We start from the raw sequence: 21,327 nt of genomic DNA, 5'->3' as shown, positions 1-21,327 counted from the left end.
AATTGGTAGTGTGGCTTAAGAAAAAGTCTTGTACCAATGTTAATTTCTTATTTTGATGTACTATAGTATGCAAAATGTTAACATTAAGAGAATAAAGTGAAAGAAAAGTGTTTAAATAGACTTATATAACACCCTCAATCCAATGTATTCACACAAGGAAAATGAGACATTTACATTTATATAAAAACTTGTACACAAATAGTTGTAAGATCTTTCTTCATAAATTTCCCCAAACTAGAATCCACTCTAACATCTCTCAACTGGGAAATGTGTAAACAAATTTTCATATGCATAAAATGGAACACTACTCAGTAATAAAAAGGAAGAAAGTACTGATACATCCAACAACAGGGATGAATCTCAAATAAATTATCCTATGTAAAAGAAACCTGACTCAAAACGCATTATTTCATTTAACTGGCATTATTGCAAAGGCAAAATAATAAAACAGACTGGACTGCCAAGGGATTGGAAGTGGAGAAGAAGAGGAAAAGACTAACAGCTGTGAAGAAGTGACAGAACTGTTGTGAATCTTAATTCTGATGATGACACTATGTTTGTCAAAACTCACAGGTATATGTACTAATGGGGCAAGACTGATTATATGTATATCACCTTTAAAAGGATAGCATTACAGGCCAGGCATGGTGGCTCACGCCTGTAATCTCAGCACTTTGGGAGGCCCACGCAGGCGATCATGAGGTCAGGAGTTCAAGACCAGCCTGACCAACATGGTGAAATCCCGTCTCTACTGAAAATACAAAAATTAGCCAGGTGTGGTGGCACACACCTGTAATCACAGCTACTCAGGAGGCTGAGGCAGGAGAATCGCTTGAACCCGGGAGGCAGAGGTTGCAGGGAGCCGAGACTGCACCACTGCACTCCAGCCTGGGTGACAGTGACTCCGTCACCCAGGAGACTCCATCTCAAAAAAATAAAAAAAAGATAACATTACAGCCTGGGCAACATAGGGACACCCTGTCTCTGCCAAAAGTTTTTAAAAATTAGTCAGGCATGGTGATGCATGCCTATAGTCCCAGGTACTCAGAAGGCTGAGGTGGGAGGATTGCTTGAGCCCAGGAGTTCAAGGCTGACTGTGCCAATGCACTCCAGCCTGGACAAGAGAGTGAGACTCTGTCAAAAAAAAAAAAAAAAAAAGTAGCATTAAAAGAAGACAACGTAAACTGTGGTTTTTGCCATTACTTTTAATGGCATTACTTTTAATGAGCAGCCTGAATTCTCAAGGTGATTCCTGGTGCCAGAGGAGCAAAGTGAAGATTGTTCTGAAAGAATTGTTGTTTTCTATTTTTACTTCTCTGGTGGTTGCCTAAGGACCAGCGAAAGGGACTTGTGCCTTTATTTCACTAAACTCAGAACTCCACAAGGCTATAAAGGCAACTACCCAAGGGATGTTTGTCAAAAACACTTAAAAAGGCAAATGTATCAGTTGTGGCCACCTGGAACAAGGGATAAAAATTGGCAAAAACAAAAGACACATAGAAGAGCTCGGGAGAAAAAGCTGGGCAATGAAGATGTTTTGTGAAATAAGCTCCCACAAATCTCTAGGTCTCTAGAAGACTACATCCATGCTTAGAAAGGAGCACATGCACCGAGAATACCCAAGAAGGCATTCAGCTCTAACCCCTGGTTGACCTCCAGGCTGTGCACAAACAGAAAATAAAGGTTAAAGAAGAGATTTAAATAGCCCATCTGAATGTTGAAAATATTTCCACCCCCAACACACATACACACAGCCCACCACTTAAGACTTGGAGAGTTTTTTGTTTTAGCGGGGATTCCAGCCATTTAAGCAAATTTTCATCAAATCACTAGCTGACCAGTAAGCTAATGAAATAGAAACTTCACTAGTCACAAATGACAAGGTATATGGACTTGACAAAATTAGTCATGAAAAGTCACTAAACAAACAACAGCAATCACAGTAAGCAACAACAAATCCTGGAGAGACAAAGAATCTGGTTTCCGGAGTTGCTATATTATATTTAAAACGTCCAGTCGTCAGTAAAAAATTATGAGGCATGCAAAGAAATGTGGCCCATACAAAGGTAAAATATAACGTAATAGAAATTCTCTCTGAGGAACCCCAGAAACTGGATTTATAAGACTAAGGCTTTAAAACAATGATTTTAAATACACTCAAAGAGGAAAGGAAATCATGTAAAAGAAATAAAGGAAATCATAAGAACAATGTCTCACAAAGGATAGACTATTAATAAAGAAACAGAAATTACAAAACAGTGACCGAAGAGAAATTCCAAAACTGAAAATTACAATAACTGAAATGAAAAATTTATTAGAGGATCCAACAGCAGACTTGAGCAGGCAGAAGAATCAACAAACTTGAAGACAGGTCTATTGAGATTATCCAATCTGAGGAACAGAAAGAGAAAAACGGAATCTAAGAGACTTGTGGGACATTATCAAGCAAACCAACATACATCTAATGAAAGTACCAGAAAGAAAAAAGTGAAAAGGGCAGAAAGAATAATGGCCAAAAACTTCCCAAATTTGATGAAAGAAATTAATCTATACATCCAAGAGGCTCAGCAAATCCCTAGTAGAGAAACTCAGAGATAGTTTTCACAAGACACATTTAAATCAAATTGACAAAAGCCAAACAGACAGAGAATCCTGAAAGCAGCAAGAAAGAAGCAATTCAGCATATTAAAGGGATACTTGGTAAGATTAACAGCTGATTTCACATGTAAAATCATGGAGGCCACAATGCAGTGGATAACATGCAAAGTAATAAAAGAAAAAGACTGTCGAACAAGAATTCTATATTTAGCAAAATTATCCTTCAGAATTAAAAGAAAAAACCCAAACTAACACATTTCTAGATAAAGAAAATCAGAGAATTTCTCACTGGCAGACTTGCCCTACAACAAACACTAGGAGAAAACCTTCAAGCTAAAATGAAAGTCACTAGACAGTAACAGGGATTCACAGGAAGAAACAGAGCACACTAGCAAAAGTAACAAGTTAGGTAGTGATAAAAGGCATGTAAGTATATTTTTTTTGTTTGTAAGTCCTTTTTGCTCCTGATATAAAAGGCAACTGCATAAAGCAATAAACAATATTTGTTATGAGCATACAATATATAAAAATATAATGTATGACAATAGCACAAAGATGGGGAAAGGGAATGGAGCTATACAAGAAAAATTTTTATTAACTATTGAAATTATGTTGGCATTAATCTGAACTAGATTTTATAAACTAAGATGTTAACTGAAACCCCGCAAGCAACCATAAAACTTTAAAATATATTAGAAGTAGCAATGAAATTAAAATATACAATATCTATTTAAAATAAAAGGAGGCAATAAAGAGTGAGTGAAACAAGCACAATATACACAGTACCCAACTTACAATGGTGCCACTTACTATTTTTCAATTTTATGATGGTGCAAAAGCAATATGCATTCAGTAGAAATCATACTTCGAGTATCCATACAACCATCCCATTTGTTTTTCACTTTCAGTACAGTATTCAATAAATTACATGATATTCAACAGTCTTTTATAAAACAGGCTTTATATTACACCATTTTGCATAACTGTAGGCTACTGTAAGTGTTCTGAGCATGTTTAAGGTAGACTAGGATAAGCTACGATGCCTGGTAGATTAGGTGTATTAAGTGGATTTTTGACTTATGACATTTTCAATTTATGATGGGTTTGCTGGGATGTAACCCCATCATAAATTGAGGAGCACCTGTATGTAAATGAAATACAGAAAACAAGTAATAAAATGGCAGATGTAAATCTCACCTCAATAAATGTAAATATACAACTAAAAGGCAGAGATTGGCAAAATCAATTTAAAAATAATAATCAAACTATATCTTGGCTACCAGAGATTTAAAAAAAAAAAATATGAGACAGAGCCTTGCTCTGTACACCCAAGCTAGAGTACAGTGGCATGATTATAGCCCACTGCTGCCTCAAACTCCTGAGCTCAAGCGATCCTCCTGCCTCAGTCTCCCAAGTAACTGGAATTACACACCACCATGCTCAGCTACTGTTATTTTAAATTTTTTACAAATAGGTCTCACTGTGTTGCCTAGGCTGGTCTCAAACTCTTGGCCTCAAGAGATTATCCTGCCTCAGCTTCCTGAGAAGCTGGGATTATAGGAGTGAGCCACCACACACAGCATGACTCTTATATTTAAAGATACAAATAAGTTGAATGTAAAAGAAAGAAACAATAAAGATAACAATGTAAGTAAATGTAAAAATCTGTATTTTTAGTTAGTAACTGAATTGTTAATGTATTTTTGGTTAGCAACACCACTTTTTTCCTATATGATTTAAAATACAATTACATAAAATGGTAATTATAAATCTAAATTGATTTATGTCATTTATATCTATTTATATGTTATTTATAACAACAATATGTAATTTATCACAACATAAAGTGGATGGGGAGATGGAGGTATACAGGAGCAAAAGTTGTGTATAATATTAAAACCAAGCTGGTATTATTCTGAACTAAATTGTTATATATTTGATGGTAATTGCAATTCTAAGACTACCATTAAGAAAATACCTAAAATATATATTTAAAAGAAATTATAAGGGAATCAAAATGGTACACCAGAACACATCTATCACAAAAGAAGGTGATAATGAAGGAATGGAGGAATAAAATGATATGACATATAAAAAACAGCAAAATGGCAAAATACGCTCTCGTGAGTAATTTCATTAAATAAAATAAACTCTCCAATTAAGAGGTAGAGACTAGAATAATGAATTTTAAAAGTACCCAACTACATGCTGTCTAAAAGAGACTTTAGACCCAAAGACACACATAGGCCGAATGTGAAAGTGGAAAAAGACATTCTATGTAAACGGTAATTGTAAGAGAGCTGGAGTGGTAGTACTAGTATTAGACAAAATAGACTTTAAGACAAAATTGTTACAAGAGCAAAGAAAGATGTTATGTAACGATACAAGTTGTCAATCCATCAAGAAAATATAAAAATTATAAACATATATACACCTAAAAATAGAGCCCCAAATATAAAAAGTAAAAGTGATAGAACTAGAGACAGATAGTTCAACAATAGTTGGAAACTTCATCATCTCACTTTCAATAATGAATAGAACCAGAAAAAACATAAACAAGGAATCAGAAAGACTTGAACAACACTATAAAGCAGTTAGACCTAACAGACATATATTGAACACCCCCCCCCCAAATAACACCAAAATACACATTCTTCTGAAGTGAACATGGAACATTCTTTTAGATCATATGTTAGGCCACAAAACAATTCTTACTTAATAAAACTAAAATAATGCGAAATATCATTTTTTGACCAAAATAAGAGAAACTGTAAAATCAATAATGAGAAAATGTGGAAAATTCTTGAATACGTGGAACTGAATAATATACTAAAATAACCAAGGAGTCAAAGAAGATAATTACAATGGAAACTTGAAAATGTTTTCAGATGAAAGAAAATGAAAACACAACACACCCAAACTTAATGGACACAGCAAAGCAGTGCTCAGAGGGAAATTTACAGTTATAAAAATCTACATTAACAAATAAGAAAGATCTCTCAAATCAATAAACTAAACTTCTCCCTATAAAACTATCAAAAGAACAAACTAAATCCAAGGCATGTAAGAGGGAAAAAATACTATATATCAAAATGAAGATGAAAAGGAAAAAATACTATAAATCAAAATGAGGATGAAACAGGAAAAAATACTATAAATAAAAATGAGGATAAAAAATAGAATATAAAAACTACAGAGAAAATTAATAAAACCAAAAGTGGTTTAAAGGATCAACAAAATCTATAATCTTTTAGGTATACTGGCCAAGGGGGAAAAAAAGACAACTCAAATTACTAAAATCAGGAATGAAAGTGGAGACAATATTACCAGTATAGTCTATTTGTTCTTGAGTCAATAGTCTGCTCACTTCTAAATACACTTATTAGAAACCTCTTCTATCAAAAATCAAAATCTCCCCAAGAGAGAAAGGTCCAGGACCAGATGGTGTCACAGATAAATTCTATCAATATTTAAGAAAGAATTTACACCAAGCCTTCTCAAACTCTTCCAATAAATAAAGGAGGGAACACTTCCTAATTCATTTTATGAAGCCAGTACAACATTACTCTGATGTCAACGCCAAAGACCTCACAAGAAAACTAGCGACCACTAGCCCCTCTGTATGAAAGGTGCAAACATTCTCAAGAAAATACCAGTAAACCAAATACAACCACGTATAAAGCAAGTATATACCATGACCAAGTCAGATTTACCCCCGGGAATACAAGGATGGTTCAACACATTAAAATCAATCAACAAAATACACCATGTTAATTAAACGAAGGAAAAAAAAAACATATCATCAACTCAATTGATGCAGAGAAAAATCTGACAACATCCAGCACCCTTTCATGACACAAATATGTGATAAAGTAGGAAAAGAAGGGAAGTTCATCAACCTGATAAAGGACATCTATGAAAAAAACTCAAAAATAACATCGTATTTAACAAAAGAAAGACTGAAAGCTTTTCCCTGAAGATCAGGAAAATAAAAAGCATGTCCATTCTCTTATCACTTTGATAACACATTATAACAGAAGTTCTAGCTGAGGCCATCAGGCAATAAAAAGAAACAAAAGGCATCTAGATTTGAAAGAAAGAAGTAAAAGTATCTCTAATAGATGATTTGATTTTGTATCTATAATATCCTAAAGAATCCACCAAAAATCTATTAAAGCTAATAAATACAGCAAAGTTGCAGAATACAAGATCAATATATAATAATCAATTGTATTTCTATACAATAGCAATAAATAATTTGAAAATGAAATTAACAAAATAGTTTCCTTTACAATAGCATCAAAAAGAATGAAATACTTAATAAATGTAACCAAGGGGGTGTAAGTCCTGTATAATGAAAACCACAAAACACTGTTCAAATTAAAGAAGACTTAAATAAATGGAAAGACACCTTGTGTTCATGAATTGGAAAACATATTGTGTAGATGATAATACTCTACAAATTCAATGAAACTGTGACCAAATTTCCAACTACTTTTTTTGTGGAAATTGATAAGCTGACCCTAGAACTCATATGGAATATTAAGAGACCCTGAATAGCCAATCTTGAAAAAGAACAAATTTGTAGTACTAATACTTCCCAATTTCAAAATGTACTAAAAATTTACAGTAATTAAAATTGTGTAGTACTGACATAAGGAGAGACATACAGATCAATGGAATAGAACTGAAAGCCCAAAAACAAGCCTATACATCTAGAGGCAACTGATTTTTAACAAGGTTTTAAAAATCTTTCCATGATAAAAAATAATAGTCTTTTCAACAGATAATGTTGGGAAAACTGGATATCCACATGCAGAAAAATGAAGATGGACTCTCTACTCACATAATATACAGAAAATTATCTCAAAGTGGGTCAAGGACATAAATGTAGGCAAAGTACAGAATTCTCATAAGAATAAATCTGTATGACCCTGAATCTGGCAATAGTGCCCTAGATATGATACTAAAAGCACAGGCAACAAAAGAAAAATAAAAATTAGATTTTATTTAAAAAAAATTGTGTATCAAAGGACACTATCAAAAAATTGAAAGACCAGGTATGGAAAAGAACAAAATTTTTGCAAATCATATATCTGATAAGGGTCTAGTATTCAAAATATATAAAGAACTTAAAATTAAACAACAAGAACAACAAAAAAAAAAACCTTCAAAAAAAGGAGCAAGGGACCTAATATTTAGAGAAGGTATACTGATGGCCAATAAGCACATAAAAAGGTATTCAACATCATCACTTATTGGGAATATGAAAATCAAAACCAGAAATAGATGCCACTGCACACCCACTAGGAAGGCTATAATTAAAAGTACAGAATATCACATGTGTTGACAAGGATGTGGAGAAATGGGAACTCTTTTACACTGCTAATGAGAATGTAAAACGCTGCAGCCACATGGAAAATAGTTTGGCAGTTCCTCAAAATGTTAAACACAGAATTATAATATAACCCGGAAATTCTCAGTAATAATTCTAGGTATATACCCCAGAGAACTGAAAACATAATAGTCTGACAAACATTTGCTTGTACACAAATGTTCAGAGATTATTATTCATAATAGCTAAAAATAAAAAGAAACGAAATGTTCATCAACTGATGAAAGGATAAACAAAATGTGGTATATCCCTACAAGAGAATTTTATTCATCTCTAAAAAGTGAATGAAGACCTGATATATGCTACAAAATAGATAAGTCTTGAAAACATGCTCAATAAAAGCCAGACACAAAAAACCCCACATATTCTATTTCTATGAAATGTCCAGAATAGGCAAATCCATAGGGACAGAAAGCAAAAGAGTGATTGCCAGGGGTTGAGGAGACAGGAAGAATGAGAATGAGTGCTTGATGGGTAAGAGGTTTCTTTTTCCTATGTTGAAAATGTTCTGGAATTAGATAGTGGTGATGGTTGCACAACATTGTTAATATACTGGAAGCCACTGAATTCTACACTTCAAAATGGTTACAATGGCAAATTTTATGTTATATGAATTTTACCTGAATTTTAAAAACTGAAACTGTATGAGATCCCAGTTCACACCCAGTGATAATAACACTGTGCTTCATACATTACTGGAAGGAGAATCAAAAACGTCAATAGTTTCTCATACTGTTAAATATTATGTTACCTTATGATTCAGCTATTCTAAAAGAAGTAAAAATACATGCCCAAAAAAACCTTGTGTGCCAATGTTCATAGCAGCATTATCCATAACAGCCAGAAAAAAAGAAACAAGCCAAGTGTCCATTAACAGATGAACGGATAAACTGTGGTATATTCGCACAATGAACTACTACTCAGCAATAAAAAAGAATGAACTACTGATACATGTAAAGCATAAATGAATCACAAAAAGATTACATTATGAAAAATAATTACAACCCAAAATGTACAAATTACATGATTGTATTTATATTATGCTGAAATACGGAGAAAACCATTCTATGATAATAAAAATCAGAAGACTGGTTACTTCTGGTGGGAGAAGAGAGACTGGAAAGAACGAGGCATCCTTCTGAGATGACAAAATGATTTGTATTTTCATTTTAGTGGTAACTACATGGATATACATATTTATTAGAATACATAAATTCATATTTAGATACATAATGTTTAACATGGCTGTACTTTATTGCATGTGGATTATAAATGTTTGAAATTTTATACGATAAGACTTCTACGAGTATAACAGTAAACAAGCTTCACTGGGCATAGCACATTGTTAGTGCTCAATCAAAACAGGAGGAAAGCAGGAAATGAGGCAGGTAGATAGATTATTTTATAGTCATGGCCAAGTATGTGTCTCATACCACCCTAAAGGAATTTACAATTTAGTTCAGTATGTAAGATATAACCTCTGAACTGGTTCATTATCTGTAACAGCTGATGGAGGTGCCAAGTAGCCTCTGAATTATGTTGCTTTGAGGCATCCATTACCATATATTCCCAAATTCTGAATCCTCCTGTCTTGCCTTTTTTTTTTTTTTTTTTTTTTTGGAGACAAGGTTTCACTCTGGACTATAGTGGCCAATCACAGCTCACTGAAGCCTAGACCCCTGGGCTCAAGTGATCCTCCCACCTCAGCCTCCCAAGTAGCTGGGACCACTGGTGTGCACTAGTCTAACGGGGTTAATTTTTTCATTTTCTGTAGAGACAGCGTCTCCCTATGTTGCCCAGGCTGGTCGCAAACTCCTGGACTCAAGTGATCCTCCCACCATGGCCTCCAAAAGTGCTGGTATTACAGGCGTGAGCCACCTAGCCCGGCCTTTCCATTTTTGATCCTTCACTTAGGATGTGTTCACAGGCCTGATAATGCTGAATTTACCCTGGTTTCCCAGCCCACATTCACCTGAGACATTAACTTCAGTGCCACAGTCACTAACCAATCCTATCCTTGCATACACTTAGCCTGCAAAACTAAGAATTTAACCTTATATATAACCTTAAGCCCTCCAATTCACCAGGATAGTGAGACTATGAAATGTGCAAATTAAATAATAAAAATAGACCAGAACACATTTCAGAAAACAACATATTAATAGTTGGCACATGAATCAAACAGGAATGATTATTATTCAAGACCCAAATGAGCAGGAGATAAAGGTTGAATCTAAATTAGGTTTGCTATGGACAGGAAAAAATTCTTGCTAAGCCAGGTGAAGAGGCTTAGGCAAAATAAAGAAAAAAAGTGGTAAGTATTATAAAATTAATTTGTCTAGATTCTAGAATAAAAAATTTATATTTGGATATGTGTGAGGTAATCGGAAAGATCAGATTTAGATCTCTGATAATCACAGAAAGTTGTGGAGTAGACTAAATATTATCTTCATTTATAGATAAGGAAATTCTAGCATAGAAAGGTTAACTTTTTTTTTCTTTTTGAGATGGAGTTTCGCTCTGTCGCCCAGGCTGGAGTGCAATGGCGCGATCTCAGCTCACTGCAACCTCCGCCTTCTGGGTTCAAGTGATTTTCCTGCCTCAGCCTCCTGAGTAGCTGGGGTTACAGGCGCACACCACCATGCCCAGCTAATTTTTGTATTGTTAGTAGAGCCGGGGTTTCACCATGTTAGCCAGGCTGGTCTCCATCTCCTGACCTTGTGATCCGCCACCTCGGCCTCCCAAAGTGCTGGGATTACAGGCTTGAGCCACTATGCCCTGCCAGAAAGGTTAACATTTGCTCAAGGTCATAAAACTAGTTAGGGATAGGGCAGGTAATTAATAAAATTCATTTCTCTTGATTCACAGCCACATATTCATTTAATTAGATCATGATTCTGCTCAATGTTCTCCAATTTTGCCTAATATAACTCTTGAACATAGTTTCTCACCATAAATAACCCCGCCCCCATTCACTTCTTGAATGTCTACCCTTCCTCTGAAGGAATGTTTTCAAGCATATTTTCAAGATCTACTTTAAGACAAACCCCATCCTCTTACCAACAGACCTGACCACTGGACAATAAAAAGGAGGTTTGTATCATTACTGACTATAGCCACGTCCTTTCTGTGGCTACTAAAAGATTTAGGTTCCAGTAATATTTTTAAAAACTAACCTCGGATAATAGATTAGAAAATTACTAACTATCGAGTAAAGCAGACTTCCTGTTTATTTATTGCTCGGAATTACCACCTTCAGTGCAGTCAAGGGTGAGTCTAACAGCATAGGGTGCAACTATGTTACTGTCCTTCCTCTTCACAGTAAATAAGACACACAACTCATCTTTCACAAGAACATAAAATGGACTTCCTTTTTTGAAAAAATGTTCCTCAATAGAAGCATGCTTAAATCTTTCCCACATCCTCTAAACCTTCCAAAGATCAAGTCTTCCCTCCATTGTACTTTCCTAAAATAACAATTTTTTTGAAAGAGTACACTCAACCTGTCTGAACTTCAAGCTGATCATTTTTATCTAGTACTGTACTCATCTCCGCCACCCACTCAAATTACCCTTAAGGAAACCAATGATACCTGAAACGCCAAAATCAAACACGTATTTTTCAAGTCTTAATCTTACCTGTCCTGGGGATGAAGGAACTGGTGCAGCGCTCACTAGGATATAATTACAGAGCTCTTAAGGAGCTCTCCTCTGTGCCAGGTACTGTACTAAGCATTCAAAAATGTTCATTTAACCTTTACAACATCCCTGAGAAGTATTACCCCCTTTTAACAGATTAAAATTGGGGCTCAAAATTACCCAGAGGCCAAGTAGTGAAGCCCATATGATTCTAATGTTTGCAGTCTCTTCCCAATTCTGTGGCATTTCCTCCATATCTTTCAGTATTTCATCAACCACGCTTTTAATCAGTTCTCTCATTTCACATGCTCTCCTTGGCAATTTCATTTCCTCCCAGAGCTTTAATTACATTATATATTAGTGCTTCCCAACTTTTTAAATCTTTCTGTTAATATAGACATTTTGTGCTCTCTGTAGCTTGTATTTTGAAAATAAGTTCCCATAGAAATTACAATATTGAATATGTTTACTTAAACCACACTTCCTTCCACCACTCAAGATCTGTTAACCTTTAATGAACTGCCCCATGATTAAAATCAACAGACCGTGAGGTAGAAATATTTTATTGGAGAGATATCAAATCACTCTATTTCCTCTTCCCATGTCCACTTTTCCTAGACATTTCTCTCGAGTCATAAACATCTTCAACTGTCTAATAAGCATAGTTCCATGATTGTCGCCCCAGGGCCTTCAACATAAACCTGTCTAAAACCAAACTCTCATTTCCCTTAGCAAACGTGTTCTCTGAGTTCTCCAGCTAATATTGGCACAACCCACCCTTGTCTATTCTTTGAGGTACCTACCTGCAAAACTGTAACGCTGACACTCTGACTTCCTTGAGCTACCAGGTAAAAAAAACAACCATTACAGGAGTGCCTATTATGGCCTGGAGTAGAGGAACGCAAAATAGTTCAAAACATCCTCTTCCTCCCGAAGAAACAGATTTTTTTTTGGCGAGGCATGTTCCAACTTATAAAATTAAAATATATTCACAACATTTTAATTTGATCTTTAATCTGTTTTACAGAAAAAAAAATGTGATGTTACTTTCCACTCCTTCATTATTGAAATAAAGTTACACACAAGTAAACAAAAACAGTTCTGTATACAATAAAAGTCAACAGGGCAGCGCAAATAGCCAACTACCCAAGGACACAAAGTGACCTGGACGCGTTCTGGGGTGTCGCTGCCGTCACGACCGGGGGCCGCCTCCTCCCTCCGACGTCCCCCGGGACCGCTCTCTCTCCCGCAAGTCGCTCTGCGGCCTGTCCTCAGCCGGCGGGGTCGGCAGTGACCGCGGGAAAACCCCGCTGGCTGTGCGACCCAGGGCGCGCTGAGCAGGGGCTGCGGCTGCCGCCACCGCCCGGCTCCGGCCCCGGCCAGAGCTGAGTCCGGGATCGGCCGAAGCCCCTCGCCTTCAGCCTCCCAGACGTCCGACCAGTGGAAAATTAGCATACCTGGGGGAGAAAGCAGCTGGAAGGCCGGCGGTCCTGGCAAACCTAGAAGGCGGAAATAACCCTGGTGATGGGCGGGGCAGGGCTCCAGCGCTAACTGCATCCACTAGGTTTGGTCAACACAGAGCCGCGCCAACTCTCTGTGGCTGCGCCAAGACCTGAAGCGGCGGACTGAGAGCCGGGGTCAGAGGCTGAGAGGGCATCGGAATGGGAGCGGGGCAGAGGGGAACACATATCCTGCGGAGACCGAGCGAGGCGCCACAAGGACAGCGGCGTGAGGGGGCGGGGCGCGCGGCGCGAGAAGGCGGGCACGAGGGGCGAGCGCGAGGCGGGGCACGGCGCGCGGCGTGAGACGGGGCGGGGCGCGCGTATCGGCGCCGCGGCCGCGTGACGCGTTTTCAAATCTTCAACCGCCGCAACCCACTCGTTTGTGCTTTGCGCCTTCCTCCTCCGCGCTTTGGAGCCGGATCCGGCCCCGGAAACTCGACCCGCAGACGCGGTACCTCTGCTGCGTGGAGGCCGTAGCCGGCGGAAGGAGAGAGGCGGCCGTCCTGTCAACAGGCCTGGGGAAGCCGTGCTTTCGTGGCCGCCCAGCGCGACACTTTCTCCGGACCCAGCATGTAGGTACCGGGCGACTGCCATGAACTCCGGAGCCATGAGGATCCACAGTAAAGGGCATTTCCAGGGTAAGAAGCCCCTCCTCCGCCTGCAGTCCCTTTAATCCTTTCCTCCCCTCGTGGTTCCACCATTGATTCTTCAGACTTCTCCCGCCGGTTCCTCAGCTTTTTTTTTCTGACCGCCCTCCTCTGGGGTCTGAAGGAAGGGGCTCCTTCAGTGTTTTGTCTAAGAAGGAACGGATTCCGGCCCGGCCCCTCGAGCGCTCTGCCCTTTACAGCGGCGGACCCAGATTCATTCCCGGTCGTGCCTTCGGTTGAAAACTAGCAAACAATGTGCAGATCCGGGACCTCGCTGGGGCTGCCGTGCTCTCTTCTGCCCGGCTTCCGCAGATGCTGCGCCTCCGCCCGGGCCCTTGGAGGCGACGGACAGCATCCTCAGTTTAAAGTCAGACACGCTCGTCGCTTTTCGCTTCAGTATTAGATTGAGTGATTGTGGGTGGATTTTTGGTCTTAACCCTTGAAAGTTTATTTTCCCTTCCTCATAAGTTGGGGGAAAGCATTTGTATTTCAAACATCCCATTGCTGGTTTCAACATTACAAACAGGGAAACAAAAGCACATTTCCATTTTCAATCACTTTATTTGGTGAAACATTCCACCACCTAAGTTTTTGTACAGGTATTTGTATATGTGTAGTAATTACCAATTTAAGAACAGGTTGCGTTTGAAAAATTAATTTTTAAAGCAGTTGCTCGGATCTCAGATCTGTTTTTAATGAAAATAATGAAATGAAAGGTTTAGTTCTTCGTAATGGACCGTTAAATTCCTAATACAAAGACAAATTGTATGTGAAATGGACCATTTAGTTGTTAACATGCAGACAAACTTTATATGAAACTAAAACTTGAGCAGTCTGAAACCCTTGACTAGGTTATTCTGGGTAACAGGATTCTTTCATCGCTAAATGAAGTTTAAACACCAGTTTTGAATGTTCAGCAGAATGGCAGATGCTCAATAAGTAGTTGAGTATTAAATACCCCCATGGAGTTTACATCCTAAAGAAGAAAATCTTTCAAAAGAGTTTTATATAGTCCCGTGCCTCAGGAATAAATACAAGAATATTTCTTGCTGAGTCAACTATTATTTTACAATATGCGGTCTGTGAAAATATATAGAGCATTTTGCCTCTGTCCTAAGTAGTGCTACAAAGAAATACATTTCAGTGCTAATAAACTGGTAGGATTGTAAGGATTTTTATTTTGTAATATTGTATAATGAAATGTTTTAAAAATAGTACAAGTGTCTGTGTAAAACATCTGATTCTAAATATCTTTAATAGCAGGTGGAATCCAAGTCAAAAATGAAAAAAACAGACCATCTTTGAAATCTCTGAAAACTGATAACAGGCCAGAAAAATCCAAATACAAGCCACTTTTGGGAAAAGTATTTTACCTTGACTTACCTTCTGTCACCATATCTGAAAAACTGCAAAAGGACATTAAGGATCTGGGAGGGGTAAGTGAAAACCCTAAACTGGCATAGAAGGAAAAATTTGTAACTACTACTTTCTACTATGTAATCATTTAAATTTTTCATTTTAGAAAAGTTAAACCCTTCTGTTAGCACCAAGATTAACATTATTATCAGCTGTTTATCGTTAATGAAAAACCATTTGTTTTAACCTTTTGTGGACTGGCAAAACTTTCAGGTTTCTCCGATTAGCAGTCTAGTATAAAGTTCCCAGCGTATAAGACTCCCCTGTCCTAATGGAACTGCTTACTGTAATGTTGGAATGTCCTCCAGATGACAGCAGTTTCTTGATTATGAATCTTGGGGAGCTACGTAAGTTTGTATGGACTAGTGTAACAATTAAGAATGTTATTACAGAACACCCATGCAAACCACACAGTTAAAATTGTTCCTGAGCGATACAGATGCTGTTTCAACAGAATGAATGTTATTAAAGGAATAAAAATTTGCATTAAGAATCTGGAGATACTTTCCTACCTTGTACACTGATTAGATGATTGGGAAATTAGAAATCTCAGGCAAAGGCCGGGCACAGTAGCTCACGCCTGTAATCCCAGCACTTTGGGAGGCTGAGGCGGGCGGATCACAAGGTCAGGAGGTCGAGACCATCCTGGCTAACACGGTGAAACTCCATCTCTACTAAAAATACAAAAAAAAAAAATTAGCTGGGCGCGGTAGCAGGCGCGTATAGTCCCAGCTACTTCGGAGGCTGAGGCAGGAGAATGGTGTGAACCCAGGAGGCGGAGCTTGCAGTGAGCTAAGATCGCCCCACTGCACTCCAGCCGGGGCAACAGAGCGAGACTCTGTCTCAAAAAAAAAAAAAAAAGAAAACTCAGGCAAAATTCTAGGATCTTAATAGGATTAAGGTTAATATTGGATGAATTTTAGCAAATGAGGTGATAAAGGTTTTTTCTGTCTTAAAGGGTCATACTGGACTTTGACTTTCTGAAGGTCTGTGTCTTTGAGTGTCTAAACTGATCCTTTCATTCCCAGACTGGTAACTTTTCATTTTATTTTTATTTTGAGACGGAGTCTCGTTCTATATGGCCTGGGTTGGAGTGCAGTGGTGCGATCTCGGCTCACTGCAACCTCCGCCTCCCAGCTTCAAGTGATTCTTATGCCTCAGCCTCCACCTCCTGAGTAGCTACAATTACAGGCAGTGCCACCACTCCTGGGTAATTTTTGTATTTTTAGTGGAGTTAGGGTTTCACCATGTTGCCCAGGCTAGTCTCAAACTTCTGACCTCAGGTGATTTGCCCACCTCAGCCTTCTGAAGTGCTGGGATTTACAGGCATGAGCCCTCCAGGCCCTGCCAATTCCCAAACTAGAAACTTACCAGAAGAACATGTGCTAACAAGTTTCCTGGAACTGTTTGTTAATATGATATTTTATTTACCTATCTCTGAAAAGTTACTCTACTTTTTTACTATTCATTTTGTTAAACTAAAACACTGTGACATGCTTGTAATAGTAATATTTATCGTAATGATCATACGACAGCATTAAAGGTCATGTTTACTAGGCCAGCCACCCTATTGACTGTGTGTCTATTAAGCATATCTTAATGTGTTAAGGACCTTAGACATTGAGTAAAAAAAGACCCCTTCATCTTAGAAGCAAAGTACTTGAGGTCCAGAGAAAGTAAATGGCCCAGTTAGAGCAGTATTAGCTTCTTAATTCCAACAGCAACATAGTTCCTGCACCATTCTGTTCCTCTAGCAATCAGTGGCTACAAATGGCTATCTGGCTGTTAATTCACACCTGTAATCCTAGCACTTTGGGAGGCCGAGGCAGGTAGATCGCTTGAGGCCAGGAGTTCAAGACCAGCCTTTGCAACATGGCAAAACTCCATGTCTACTAAAAAATACAAAAATTAGCCAAGAATGGTGGCGCATACTTGTAGTCCCAGCTACTTGGGAGGCCAAGGCATGAGAATCGCTTGAACCTGGGAGGTGGAGGTTGCCGTGAGCCAAGATTGTGCCACTGCACCCCAGCCTGGGTGACAGAGTGAGACCCTCCAAAAAAAAAAAGTAGCTTAAAGTAGCTATCCGATGTGATTTGATGACAGCTTTCTCAAATACGATGAACAACCCATTAACTCTAGGTCTAATGGTCTAGATCAGTGATATTTAGATTTGCGTTTTTATCAGTAGAACCCTTTGAACAAAATAATATTCAGAAGTCTAACATGTAAAGCCTATAAAAAGGGAACTCCTTAGGCTAAAACAACAGTATTGAGGCTAAAGCAAGAACCACTTGCCCTGTCACCTTTCTTCTATCTCCACAGCAGTTCCTGAGGTAATTGCAAGAAATAAATTTTGAATTACTTCTGCCATACATAATAGTTGAGGGAGCTTTTGGTTTTACATACTTAGTCTTACCCTGAAATGATTGAAGTAGACCAGTGAAGTTAGGAGCATATTAAGGGTGTGAGTTTCCAAATTTTCCTTTGGATTTCCCAAAAATCCAAAGCTATGGATTTTCAACTGAATTTGATTTATTAACTTTCTTCTAAAAAAAAAAAGTTTTATTTATTGAATTCTGATCTTCCCATACTATCTTTTCTATAATTAATGATATTTAATTCTCGGGTCCTGGTTTCTTTCTTCAGCACATTTACTATTTCTGTCACTAAAAAAGATTTTCTCATAAAGATCTCTTACATGAGCTAATTTATCTTCACATCATTACTTTAGGTGCCTTTTTAATTCACCACGTCACATACCTTGGTTTCTACAATCTCGGTGAAAACATCTTAATACCCCATTTATCTACAGAGTATGCTTCTGACAAATTTAACCACTGAGAGCACAGCACCCAGATTCTGATATAAAGGGGAAATACCTTTAATAGTGCAAGAAAAGTAGGTGTTACAAAACCATCTAAGGAGAACGTGGGATCAACCACAGGTCCATGTCTAAATAGTTTTGGCTGAAATAAGGCAATTGGAGAGGAACAGAAATGTAAGCCAATACCTTGACGTATTAGCTTGAACAGTAAAAGGTTTGGTGTTCGTCATGATGACCTTGAGTCATCAGAAAATAACGTTTTGAGTTTACTCTTTAAATGGCGTAGATTCAACAATATCTGATAAATTGAATAACCTGGTAGAACTGATTCAACAAATGTTGAGTATGGTGTGCACTGCACTCTGTGTTTTGGTAGATTCAAAAATGAATCCTGCCGGGCTTGGAGGCTCACATCTATAATCCCAGCACTTTGGGAGGCTGAGGCAGGCAGATCACTTGAGGTCAGGAGTTTGAGACCAGCCTGGCCAACATGATGAAACCCCATCTCTACTAAAAATACAAAAATTTAGCTGGGCATGGTGGCACACACTTGTAATCCCGGCTGCTGGGGAGACTGAGGCAGGAGAACCTCTTGAATCTGGGACGTAGAGGTTGCAGTGAGCCAAGATGGTGCCACCGCACTCCACCTGGGCAACAGCGAGACTGTCTCTCAAAAGAAAAATAAAAAATGAGTCCTTATGTCCGTCCTATCCTCATGTTCTAACCTAGGTGGAGATGACATTGGTACAAGTAATTGTGTTAATAATACAACATAGAACATCAGGAGCAAGGAGAGATTAGTTCCAGCTAAGGAATTGTGGATTTCGTTCATACAAAATTGGAACACGGCTTTGAAGAATGATGAAGTTTGGGCATGTGGGAATTCATTCAAAAATTATTCCACCAGTGTCTCCAGTATATCAGCACTATTTTAGATCCTAGAGATACAAAAATAAGTAAAATATAATGCTCTAGGTATTCTTAGTCTAGCGGAAACCTCAGACAACTAAATAATTTGTATTAGAGTGTTATTAGTGCTTTGACAGAAATATGTAGAAATTGCTATTAGAACACAGAGATAGGAATGATTAACTCTGCCATTAGGAATCAACAGAGATAAAGTTTGAGCTGGATCTTAAAGTCTTAGTTTGCAAGGCAAATAGACATACTGAATAGAGGAAATCATATTTAAAATATATGTCAATGCGGTTTGTTTCTACAACTGATGTTGCAGTGAGATTTGAGCTTAGGATATAGGTGGGGGGAATGGCAGGAAACAAAATTACATTGGGGCTATGTTGCAAAGGGCGTTTTATTCACTACTGAGGAGTTTTAACTCTGTAAGAAATGAAAAACCGAAGGAAATTAGTGGTACTAACATAAGAACAGACATACACACCAATAGAATAAAACAGAGAACCCAGAAATAAACCCTCGCATATATGACTAATTGATTTTCAAGAAGGGTACCAAGACCATTCATTGGGGAAAAGATGATCTTTTCAACAACTGGTGCTAGGAAAACTGGATATCCACATGCAGAAAAATGAAGTTGGACCTTTACTGTGACATATGCGTAAATGACCTCAAAGTGGATCTAAGATGTATTTGTAAGAACTAAAACTCTTAATGGAAAATATAGGGAGAAGTCTTCATGACATTGGATTTGGATATGGTATCAAAATCATGTGCAACAAATGAAAAGTATAAAATTGGACTTCATCAGGATTAAGAACTTTTGTGCCTCAAAGGACATTTTTAGGAGTGAAATCACAGGAAATCTTTGCAAATTATATATCTGCTAAGGGATTGATATCCAGAATACTTGTATAAAGAACTTCTATGACCCAAGAACAAAAGGACAAATGGCCCAATTTAAAAATGGGCAGAGGAACTGAAAAGACATTTACTCAGAAAAGATATACTAATGGCAGATAAGCACATGAAAAAATGTTCAGCATCACTGATCATTAGGGAAATATCAATCAGTAATCACTTAACACCTGTTAGGATGGTTACTGTTAAACAACCAGAAAAATAACAAGTGTTAACAAGGATTTGAAGAAGTAGAACCCTTGTGCACTCTGAGTGGTAGTGTAAAACAATATAGCCACCATACAGAATAGTATGGGTGGTTTCTGAAAAAAGTAAAAAATTGAATTACTGTATGATTCCGTAATTTCATTTCTGACTATACATCCAGAAGAATTGAAAGCAGTCTCAAAGATACCATTCACAATAGCCAAAAAGTGCGAACAGCCCCAATGTCCAACAAGTAAATAGAAAAAGAAGAGGTTGTATATACATACAGTAGAATATTATTCAGCTTTAAAAGGAAATGAAATTCTAATTCATGCTACAACATGGGTGAACCACTAAAAACACTGTGCTAAGTGAAGGAAGCCAGTTACAAAAGAACAAATGTAGGATTCCATTATATGAGTTACCTAGAATAGCCAGTTTCAGAGATGGAAAGTATTAGAACCTCTGACATTACTAGGGCCTCATATTTATGAAAATGAAGGCAGTATTTGATGTGTGAATTATTCATTTATATTATTGCCTGGCCCTTACAGGCATTTCAGTCTGTAATCCCTGGAATAAATAAATGTAGGTACATTATTTACTGGTCAATGAAAATGAATGTTGGTCAAAAAAATGATTTGTACTTAACCAAGGAGGTCACTGGGCTCAGTAGCAAATTCTGCTTAATGCTTAGATGAAGTTAACTTATCTGTTACACACTTGACTTCATTTTTATTATCCTCATTTATAGTGTGAAATCCTATAGAAATTAGATACAGCTATTTAAAATATTTTAAGAAGTCTTTCATGGATGTAAATTGTTACTGCTTATTAATGATTCACAATTTACTTCTGCTTAGTGGGTTTTTATACTATACATATTTATACTATATATTTTTCTAATAATATTAGTATTCTACTTAGTATTTACTTCTACCTATTTTTATTTTCCTGACCCTGGCGATCTTTAATAACCTTCACTTTGGGCCGGGCACGGTGGCTCACGCCTGTAATCCCAGCACTTTGGGAGGCCGAGATGGGCGGATCACAAGGTCAGGAGATCCAGACCATCCTGGCTAAAACGGTGAAACCCTGTCTCTACTAAAAATACATTTAAAAAAAGAAAATTAGCCAGGTGCGGTGGCAGGCGCCTGTAGTCCCAGCTACATGGGAAGCTGAGGCAGGAGAATGGTGTGAACCCGGGAAGCAGAGCTTGCAGTTAGTGGAGATCTCGCCACTGCACTCCAGCCTGGGCGACAGAGCAAGACTCCGTCTCAAAAAA

The 21,327-nt window shown here is 37.8% G+C and overlaps 2 protein-coding genes across 22 annotated transcripts in view; one reads left to right on the top strand and one right to left on the bottom strand.

Annotated features, from left to right (window-relative positions):
- The window catches only part of SLC25A40 (solute carrier family 25 member 40), a 55,541-nt gene extending 42,185 nt beyond the window's left edge, over positions 1-13,356 (bottom strand). For 9 of the 20 annotated variants that reach the window (XR_013415464.1, XR_013415467.1, XR_013415470.1 and 6 more), the window contains exon 1: positions 13,089-13,356. The gene's annotated coding sequence lies outside the window, so the exon portion shown is untranslated. Of the gene's footprint in view, positions 1-12,434; positions 12,648-12,795 lie in introns of those variants that run through there. The other 11 variants (XR_013415466.1, XR_013415472.1, XR_013415465.1 and 8 more) reach the window with 5 other exon arrangements.
- A 129-nt stretch (positions 13,357-13,485) lies between these two features.
- Positions 13,486-21,327, top strand: part of DBF4 (DBF4 zinc finger) — a 32,463-nt gene continuing 24,621 nt past the window's right edge. For both annotated transcript variants that reach the window (XM_015134147.3, XM_015134146.3), the window contains exons 1-2: positions 13,486-13,771; positions 15,041-15,216. In XM_015134147.3, the coding sequence (XP_014989633.2) occupies positions 13,726-13,771; positions 15,041-15,216 (222 nt within the window). In that variant the 5' untranslated portion in view covers positions 13,486-13,725. The remainder of the gene's footprint in view (positions 13,772-15,040; positions 15,217-21,327) is intronic.

Source organism: Macaca mulatta, chromosome 3, assembly GCF_049350105.2.
Source record: "Macaca mulatta isolate MMU2019108-1 chromosome 3, T2T-MMU8v2.0, whole genome shotgun sequence".
Lineage (NCBI taxonomy): Eukaryota > Metazoa > Chordata > Mammalia > Primates > Cercopithecidae > Macaca > Macaca mulatta.
Note: the sequence above shows the minus strand (reverse complement) of the source record. Positions and strands in the feature narration are given on the sequence as shown.